Below are 10,000 nucleotides of genomic sequence, written 5' to 3'. Positions count from 1 at the left end.
TGGATGATTCCATTAGTCACAAAGCTAAGCTGGGATCTGGCAGTGCCTCATGGTTTTTTTTTTTCCTCCCTTCAAACCAAAAAAAAAAAAAAAAAAAAAAGAAAGAAAAAAGAAAAAAAGAAAAAGCACAGGATGTCTTTTACTATAAGGACAATATTTACAATAAGGACAATACAATAAGGAACAATAAGTTCCAATATTTTTACATCACCGTACAAGTGAAGGAGATGCCACAGGGAGCTGAGTTCATGTCTACAATGCTTCTGAGGACCTGTAGCTTGGGTTAAAATGAGGCTGTTTGCCCCAATTTCTCAAGGAGTAAAGCCAAGGCTTAAAGACCAGAATGTGTGCTCAGCTTGCTGCCCCAGTGGTCTTGGTCTCCATGGCAGGGCCAGCTGCTATAAAGTGGCACGTCTGGGGCTGGCTTTGTCAGGATACAGCATCGTTTCTTGGTGGGGAGGCACGAGCCTAGAGTTATCTAGCTGGGTCTCACTTGAAAGGCTGAGAAAATAACAGAAGTATTGTAGGCTGGGGGAAGTATGAACAACAGTCCCTCTGCTTATCTCTCACCTCTCTGGAAGTCCAAGGTCAAGGGGACGGAAGATCTGCCTCCTCCTGAAGGATGTTTCCTTTTGCTGTGTTCTCACAGAGTGAAAGGGAAGGAAGGCCAAAATGTACAACCAGACTTCCATGACCCCTTAGATAAGACCTTCTGTTATTCATAAGATTGAACCCTCCTTTCAAACCCCACCTCTTTATACTATTTATAATTGTTGTGTTTGGGTTTAAGTTCATCTGGCTCTTCTGTTCACTGCTGGCCAGATCCTGTGTTCCAGCCCCCCCACCCCCCATGTTGTCTGTGCTGTTAATCCTTCTTGCTGCCACTAGGTCCAGCCTCCCTCTTCTCAGCCATCTTTTTCTTTTGCTCATCACAATCACACAGTCTCGGCAGTTTTATCACATGTTCATGTATAGTTTGTATAAGCCAAAGCCGTGAGGAAATGGTTCAGAATAAACTGATACTTCAAGCCCAGCTCAATTGGAAGCAGATACCAAGTGGTACCCAGCCCTTATGACATCAAGCCACAAGAGACATCTTTATTTTAAACTCCAGAGTTGAAGAAGCTGCATCCTTGAGGTCAAATGACTATCCTGGGGACACTCAGCTGGCATCACTGTGTGGCAGAATTTCAGAGACTTGAGGGCCTTCCTATTGGTTCTGTGAGCTCTTTGGAGAACCCAGGTCTGCTTTGTTCCAAAAGTTCCCCTCTAAGGTCAGTCACAGACTTACCTATGTGGACCCCCCCTTTATCCCTTCCTGCCTCCAGTCAGAGACCCAGCTGCCTAAAATTGTGGATTCTCTCTCTGCTCCTCCAAGCCCCATCCCATGGGCCTTTGGTTCTCAGTGAACTACTGCCTTCACAGAGGTACTGTGATCCCAGCTCAGTGCTCACAGTTCTGGGCGCTCTTTCCTCCTTGAGCATCCCTCAGGATGTCATTGTCAGCATCCTTCCTTGTCACGCTTTACTCTAAAAGTCTTACACTGTGGAACAACCCGATGACAGGCTCAGAATGGGGCCAGGCCATTGTCATTTCTCTGAAGGTTCTGGGCATGCTCAGATGCAACCAGGCCTGAGCCCCACACCTTGGTGCTCCTCACCCATCAATCCACAGTTACTCTTCTAAATGAGATATTTTGCAACAGGGAGGGGAACTCTTGAGTTCCAACCTTTCTGTTTGCTTTTATCAGCCCAGAGTCTTGCCCGCCCTTCTGGATGATAAGGCTAATTATTCACTGGAAAGAATGTTGTAGTCACACCTTGGGGTGAAGAGAATCAGAAGACAGAGCCTACTGACTCATGCATTATCATTTGGCAAGCCTGTGCTGCTTGGTTAAAATATCAAATTAAGAGACTCGGTGGCAAAACGAGAAACCTATGATAGGTTCTGGGTAATTTTTCTGTTTCTGTCTATGGAGAAGGGTTTAGATTTCAGACAGTAGACTCTTCAGGCTAAAGGGGGAGCTCAGATCACCTTCTTGTCTCTCCAAGATTCTTATAGATGGTCCAGCACTTGTCCACCCACTTCCTGGCAGCTGCCTCCATCACACTAGGAGTTTCTAAGCAGAGAAGACCTCGGTCCATCCATTCAAGCCCAGGTTCCTAAACCCCAAGTCACAAATCAATGTTGTATCCCTTCCAACCCCATAGAGAAGAGGAGACAAAAGTGATGAAGAGGTTCTGAAAAATAAGAAGGGGCTCAGGGACATGCTGGAACCCTTACTCAAAGCAAGTCCTGCCCACATAGCAGGTCAAGAAAGAGCAAACAAGAAGGAAGAACCCAAAAACTTGGCACAAAAGCCAATGTAGCCATCTGCCCAGGGCTCCAGTCCCTGGGTTCCTGGGGGGCACCAGCAGCCACTCCCACTGCATTTGTGCCTTCTGCCTTCCAGCTCCCCCCCCACACACACAGACACACCGCTCCTCATCCAATTATATCAAAGACACCCCCTGACACAGCATCCATGGGATATGTTCCTGGGGACAGACTATTAAAGCCACTCAGTGGAGTCAGGGGCTTCATCCTTGCTGAAGGTGGAAGAAACATAACTTCCATAGGATCAGGAAAAGGACCACTTTCATCTTATATGGCTGTTGGATTGGTTCATTGCAGCTCAGTTGATTCTGTTCAGTTGATTCTGATTGTTTTATCTTAACCAGATGCCCAGCCAAGTGTTTCTCAACATGAATAAATTATGTTGTATTTTTTTAGTAGCTTAGGATTTGAAAGATCAAAACTAGAGCAGTTTTTTTAAACTTGTAGTAGGATCCGGGGAACACTGAAAACTTCTAAGAGGCCAGTGGGAGCAAGACAAAGGTGATGGCTCCAGTCCTTTTTTCTCAGATGTCCAGCTTTTTGAGGGTTACAGGTAAAAGCAGAACAGCCTAAGGGCATTTATTTCCAGAGGGTGTGGCCTATCTCACAAATGTCCTCTGAGTCACAGTTCAGAACCACAAAATCACTATGTCATTTAACTGTATGTGCAAAAGACAACCAGACCCATGCTAGAGCATTCCCAAGGTAAGAAAAAATATAAGGCCCAGGATTGTGGAAATAGCTAATCTCAGGACACCAAAGCCTTGAAGACAGGTCATTTCTCTGGAAAGTTCATTTCTCTACAGTTTTGCAAAGGATTTGAGCTCTAAGTATTTGATGAAAGGTAAGCCTGGTGGTGAGCACCTGTAATCCCAATACTTGGCTGAGGTAGAATTCCTGTGGGAATTCAAGGCCAACCTAGGCTACATAGTAAATCCAGGACTATCCTTGGATACACGGTGAAATTCTAAACAAACAAAAAGCAAAAGGAAAATCCCTAGGACATGATGAATGAACAAATTCATAGGTGAGTATGTTATTAATTCATAGCTACAATAGTTCAGTGTGTGCTGCCTCTAACAAATACACTAGTAGATGGCACGTATTTGCATTTGTTGATAAGGAAATGAGCAATGTGTTTGCTCCAAGCACCTTGCAGGGCCAACAAAGCCACTGGGTGTGGCTCTGGAACATAGCTACAGCAGAAGAACCTAGTGCCCCCTTGGAGCTTGTGTGTTCTTTGTGTCTCACTGGAGTTGTCAATTACACTAGCACAGAATCCAACTGCAACCTCAAGATGCCAAACTTCTTAGTTCTCCCAAGAATGATCAGACTGACAGCTCACAAAAACTTGAACTGGAAATGTACCTGCTATTAAGTGAGACCACAGCTAGTGGTGGTGGCTTACAGAACACTCCTCGCAGCAGAGAAGCAAAGTTAAAAATCAACCTCAAGTTCCTGAGGGAGAGGAGAATTAAAACATGGTAGATGGAGGTCTGCACTGTTGAGCTGGAGTCAGTGGGATCTCATCTGAGCCAGCTAAGAGCCAGGGTAAGAAGGCCACCAGAGCCATGGAAGAAAGGCCACCAGAGCCATGGTAAGAAGGCCACCAGAGCCATGGTAAGAAGGCCACCAGAGCCATGGTAAGAAGGCCACCAGAGCTATGGTAAGAAGGCCACCAGAGCCATGGAAGGAAAGCCACCAGAGCCATGGAAGGAAGGCCACCAGAGCCATGGAAACCCAGAGCCATGGTAAGAAAGCCACCAGAGCCATGGTAAGAAGGCCACTAGAGCCATGGTAAGAAAGCCACCAGGAAGTTTTTCTGATGTTTCTTTTCTACTCCCAAATTTGAATTTCACCTGGAAAGGATTAACTGGTCTCACTGATACTAAGAATAACATCTCTTTCATCATTAGAACACTGTAGGGCCTAGAAGTCTCCATACATCTCTAATTGGCTCCTGATTTGGTGCCTTGGGAATAAACAGTAGTGTGACCCTCGGTGGGGCTTTGTCTCTCTTTTCTAAGAATAAAAATAAGTCACCAAGATGTTATAGATAGTTATCTTCCCCTCCCTCAAGAAGTAGGATAAAGGCTCTTTGGGAGGTTCCTACTAGCTCAGAGATGTTTATAATGAGCATTTACTGCTTATATAATTAGGAAATAACTTCGGTGGTTTTAAACAAGGGGAAAACGTCTTTCTATCTGCCCTCTGATATCACAGTGTAGGATGTGGTGCCTGTGGTTGTGACATCCTGTGACATTACATCTCCCCCCCCCCAAGCAAAGACCTTCAGCAATGATCATGCTTTGGATACTGTCCAACAATTGGGCTTTAAAGAATAGCACCAATGAAAATATCTTGCATGACTTAGAACCCCCTGATTTCAATTAGCACTTTCAACAGGAATGAGCTTCAAAATATTTTTTTTTCAATGACGTCAGAATAACTCCTCGATCCCAAGGGAAAAAATGTGTTTAGCTCTAGTAAGTAATAGTAATCCATGGCTCAGACTTTGTCAGAACTCTGTACCTCTCTCTCTTGACTGTCACCCTCTGGTCATTATGTGGCAGCTTCTCCACCTGGTGAAAGCCTTAAAGTCCCTGGACCATGTATTGCACCCCTTGAGAGAGACTGATTTGTGTTCAAAGTATAAACATCTTGCATGGGGGCTGGCGAGATGGCTCAGTGGGAAAGAGTACTGACTGCTCTTCCGAAGGTCCTGAGTTTGGATCCCAGCAACCACATGGTGGCTCACAACCATCCATGATGAGATCTGACACCCTCTTCTGGTGCATCTGAAGACAGCTAGAGTATATTGGGCCGGAATGAGTGGAGCTGTCCTGAGTTTAGTTCCCAGAAGCCACATGATGGCTCACTGCCATCTGCACAGCTACAGTATATTCATACACATAAAATAAATCTTAAAAAAAATATATCTTGCATGAAGGTCTCATCTACCAGGTTCCAGTCACAAGCTCATGCTGGATTAAGTAATTGTGAAGAGACAAGTTATTAGCCTGAAAGATCAGGATTGGAAGATAACTCAAAGTGGGTCAGTGGGTCATGCAGTCTTACAAGTTGTTTACTTTCCATCTAGACAGCCCTGCTTCCTAAATTGAGAAGAAAACAAACAAAACAATTCTAAGCTTTTATAGCAATTCTGTGGTGCTCAAACAAGTGATTCTTTATTTTCCAGGGCATCAATCCATGGCATTTAAAATTAAATGTTTTTGTTTGTTTGTTTGTTTGTTTGTTTGTTTTACTGATTGCTATAAGACATGGCAGCTCATGGTTTGTGTAATATAGAGAAGAAGGGACTAGACTAAAAGGATAAAACAACTGTGTCTGGCATCTGGAAACTGTGTTGGGCATATCTGGCAGTGAGGTCACTATAGCAGGATCCAGTAGGACCTACAGCAACAATCGATTCCTAGAAAGGGGACACTGTTGATAAACTGTGGTCGGTCATGTTGAAAGGCTTAGCACGTAGAAAATAAAGTATTTGTTGGTATAGTCTTAGTATCTTGATTCCTTCATGCCAGACTTCGTGCTGAGTTTCTCTGCAATTTGCTTTCGGTTCCTATGGAGAGTCAAGCAGAATGCTGTTTGGCTTACTGGAGTTTCCTGACAACTCGAAAATAATTTGTTGATCACGTTAGACAAATGTTTCCTCTTTCTGGGCTCAGATTATAAAATTTTGAAATGATACTTATAAACACCCAGAGCTCTCTTAACGGCACTGAGCCATAATTCTCTCCTTCTATGGGCATCTCTGAGAGCATCCTTCATCCCTCAGAGGAGTTACAAGTAATGCCTCTTGGCATTTCCCACAACTCCACATTTTTTGCACAGTGTCCAAGAAAACAGTTTATGGTCTTGGCGTCCTCAAAGGGTCAGCACTGGTTAATTGGGGTTGCTGTGTTTTGCCAATATAAAACCTACTTGGTGTAGTTATGGTCTGCCTGTGTCGTGCCCCTTCCCCTACAGCCATGCTGCAAGCCGTACGAGCCCTGATGATCGTGGGCATTGTGCTGGGGGTCATCGGTATCCTCGTGTCTGTCTTTGCCCTGAAGTGCATTCGCATTGGCAGCATGGATGACTCTGCCAAGGCCAAGATGACTCTGACTTCTGGGATCTTGTTCATCATCTCCGGTAAACAGATTCCCACTCGCATGCGCCTGCAAATGTCAAACTATTCTGATAGAAGGAAAGTGGTCCCTCTACACTATTGAACAGAGCTTAAGTGAAACACTGGGATTCAAGATCTGTGTGTGTGTGTGTGTGTGTGTGTAAGCTGAATTATACTCCAAGAACTCTAACCAGCTCTAAGGTCCCTCTTAGCTGCCACCAACACTATAATAAGAATGTCACCCTTATGGTAAGCGTAGGCCTGGGCCCTTAAAAAAGCATTTTCTTGGTGAAACTCTAGAAAGTAGTTATAAGGGGAATGTGCTTGCCAGTAACCAAAGACCAGCCATCAAATGCTTGGGTTATTTGACCTTGGTCCCAAGGTGTGTGGAAGCATCTCTTTCTGCATACACACACATGAATCCTTTCAGAATTAAATATAAGTACCTTGCCCACTGTCTAGCACAAAGTGGAAATTCAACAGTCAATGGTTAGTTAGCCATTCTGTTATAGGAGTGGAATACCCTACCGTCTTCATCTGAACTCATTTCAGCATAAACTGCCACAGAAACATTGTGATCCCTTAAACTGGTCCTTGTTCTTCGCCTTCACCCACAGGAATCTGTGCAATCATTGGTGTGTCTGTGTTTGCCAACATGCTGGTGACCAACTTTTGGATGTCCACAGCCAACATGTACAGCGGCATGGGTGGGATGGTTCAGACCGTTCAGACCAGGTAACCTCCTAGTCCACTTCCTGGCGGTCCACAGTGGATATTGTAAGAGGATGATTAAGCTGTGTGCTTAATGTGACTGTCAGTGCCTGAAATAGCAAGCATTTATCAGAGGCAACCATGCCATACCATAACTCAACAATGATCTGTAAATTCATAAACTTCATTTCCATGAAATACTCTTGCTGATATGACTCGAGGCTGATCTGGCATTTGCCCTGAAATACAGTGACAGTTCGTAGTATTTATCTAGCATGATTACACAGGCCCCATGGTGGTGGCAGTACAACCAACCTGGCTAATTCATGATGTAAATGAGCATCAACTTAGACCTTCAGTCCACAATGGCAGCTTGGTGGGAGCAAGGAAAATCTTCAGGAGAAAGGAGTATGGTGCAGTACAGGTGAGGAAACTGATATTTCCTCCTGTACTGTTGCCTTCTCTCTCTCTCTCATTCATTAATCCAGCAAATTTACTAAACCTGCTGTGACCCAGGCAGAGGTTAGAGTGCAAGAGGCAGTCCAAGTCCCCACTCGTGTGGAGGTCCAGGAGATGAAGATGAAGCCTCACTATACCTGGAGGGGAGCAGGACCTTTTTTTAATTTTGAGATTTTGTTTCATTTTATTCTATGAGTATGAGTGTTTGCCTCTGTGTATGCCTATATACCACATTGTGCAGTGCCTGAAGAGACCAGAAGAGGGAGGCATATCCCTTGGGGCTAGAGTCACAGATGGTTTGGAGCTGCCCTGTGGGTGCTGAGAATTGAACCCAGCTCCTCTGGAAAAGCAGCCACTGAGCCATCATTTCTACAGCCACAGGAAAATGTCTAATGGAAAAGCAATATCAATAACTATATTTGGCAACATTAATATCTATATTTGTTTAACCCAAGTGTCAGATTGATGCATCTCACCAGTAAGCATCAGCCAAAACACAAAGGGGAGTGGTATAAGTCCCTATATGTGGAAGTGCCTGCTATTTCTCCAGCCACCCAAGAAGAGGAAAGGACAGGGTATGGAGATGATACAGCCATCATGATCTGACTCTCTGGAACTCCAGACCCAGTCATGTGTCTGCTTTGCTTCAAGACTAAGGAGGACAGTGATTCTGGAAGCTGCTATTATTCTTCTCCATGTCCCTCCCATAGTCTTTTGGTTAGAAGGAATAACCTGGGTCTGGAGAGATGGCTCAGTGGTTAAGAGCATTGGCTGCTCTTCCAGAGGTCCTGAGTTCAGTTCCTAGCAACCACATGGTGGCTCACAACCATCTATAATGGGATCCAGTGCTCTCTTCTAGTATGTCTGAAGACAACTACAGTGTAATCATATATAGAATAAATAAATATTTTAAAAAGAGAGAGAAAGAACAACCTGGAAGTCATCTACCAAGTCATTCATGATTGCCTGAGACTTTCTCAGTTTTAATCCTAGGAGTCTCACATCCTTTGAAAGCACACCCTCAATGACCTAGAGTCTCCCATAGCTTCCAACACCTAAAGGTCCACCATCTTCCAATAGCACTGCCTTGGACAGCAGCCTTTAATGCCTGGGCCCCTAAGGAAGAGTTGCTATGTAATGCCACCCGAGATAAGGTCCACTATGAAAACTCAAAATACCAAAACTCCTCCAGAAGCAATTTGAGGGTTATTCCATCACTCTGAAGGGCCTCTGGCCATGTGTTGAAGGCTTTCTCATTGAACAGCAAAGGGACAAAGGGGGGACTAAACAGAAAGGGGTATAACAAGGGGAAGAACCTAAAGGGTTTAGACAACTGTATTCATAACATCTCCCTTCTCAGGTACACCTTTGGTGCTGCTCTGTTCGTGGGCTGGGTGGCTGGAGGCCTCACACTAATTGGGGGCGTGATGATGTGCATTGCCTGCCGTGGCCTGACTCCAGATGACAGCAAGTGAGTCCCCCCTGTGAGTCTTCCCTCCCACTGCAGCTAAAACTTCATTTGATGTATACTTTGTAGCCAGAATAATTGGTCCACATACACGGAAGAATGACATTGGCTAAGAGACCCATGAACTTCCTCCTTTATAGAGAACCTAAGAAACAGAACAAGATTCCCCAGAGAACGTTTAGTGGATACTCTTTGAAACTGGTGGGGGAGGAGCAGGATAGAAATAAATCCCTCTAAGTTCCTTCCAGCTCCAACACTTCCTAACTCTGTGATCCTACACTGGAAGAGATTTTTGCATCACTACCACCTGCAGAGATATTTGGCAACATCTGAAAATATTTGGTTGCTTTGGTAATGGTAGGGAAAAGGAATCTGGTTTCTAAAGGGTCTGTGCCCAGGGTGGACATCCAGCAATGCACAGGACCAATCTCATCACGAAGGATCTGCTCCAAAATGACAACAGCCCTGCTGTCAAGAAACCTGGCTCTGAACTTTAGTCAGGGACCTGGGATTGGTAGAGCCAGATTGTGTAAAAATGGATGATTTTAATATAAATGTAATCATTGAACTAATACAGTGGTTATATTATTTTTCACCTTTGCTAAACTCCAATAACCACAGAGAGAAACCAAGATTTATTTCAAGGTACATCTCAATACCTGGGTGGTTAAATGATTTACCTTAGCCCCTATGCTAATCTGACTACGAAACAGCCTTCCACAAGATACATGCAGTTTAATAGTATTCCAGCTCTCTCTGCTTCATATGTTTCTTCCTATGGGGTCTTCTCAGAGCCTGTGGTCTCATGCCAGCCTCTCCTCTTCCTCTCTCTCTCTCTCTCTCTCTCTCTCTCT

The 10,000-nt window shown here is 44.5% G+C and overlaps 1 protein-coding gene across 2 annotated transcripts in view; it reads left to right on the top strand.

Annotated features, from left to right (window-relative positions):
* The window catches only part of Cldn18 (claudin 18), a 26,523-nt gene that overhangs the window by 13,667 nt on the left and 2,856 nt on the right, over positions 1-10,000 (top strand). For both annotated transcript variants that reach the window (XM_031344522.1, XM_031344523.1), the window contains exons 2-4: positions 6,367-6,531; positions 7,126-7,243; positions 9,039-9,149. In XM_031344522.1, coding sequence (XP_031200382.1) covers positions 6,367-6,531; positions 7,126-7,243; positions 9,039-9,149 — 394 coding nt within the window. The remainder of the gene's footprint in view (positions 1-6,366; positions 6,532-7,125; positions 7,244-9,038; positions 9,150-10,000) is intronic.

The sequence above is a fragment of the Mastomys coucha genome, unplaced genomic scaffold (genome assembly GCF_008632895.1).
Source record: "Mastomys coucha isolate ucsf_1 unplaced genomic scaffold, UCSF_Mcou_1 pScaffold23, whole genome shotgun sequence".
Taxonomy (NCBI): domain Eukaryota; kingdom Metazoa; phylum Chordata; class Mammalia; order Rodentia; family Muridae; genus Mastomys; species Mastomys coucha.
Note: the sequence above shows the minus strand (reverse complement) of the source record. Positions and strands in the feature narration are given on the sequence as shown.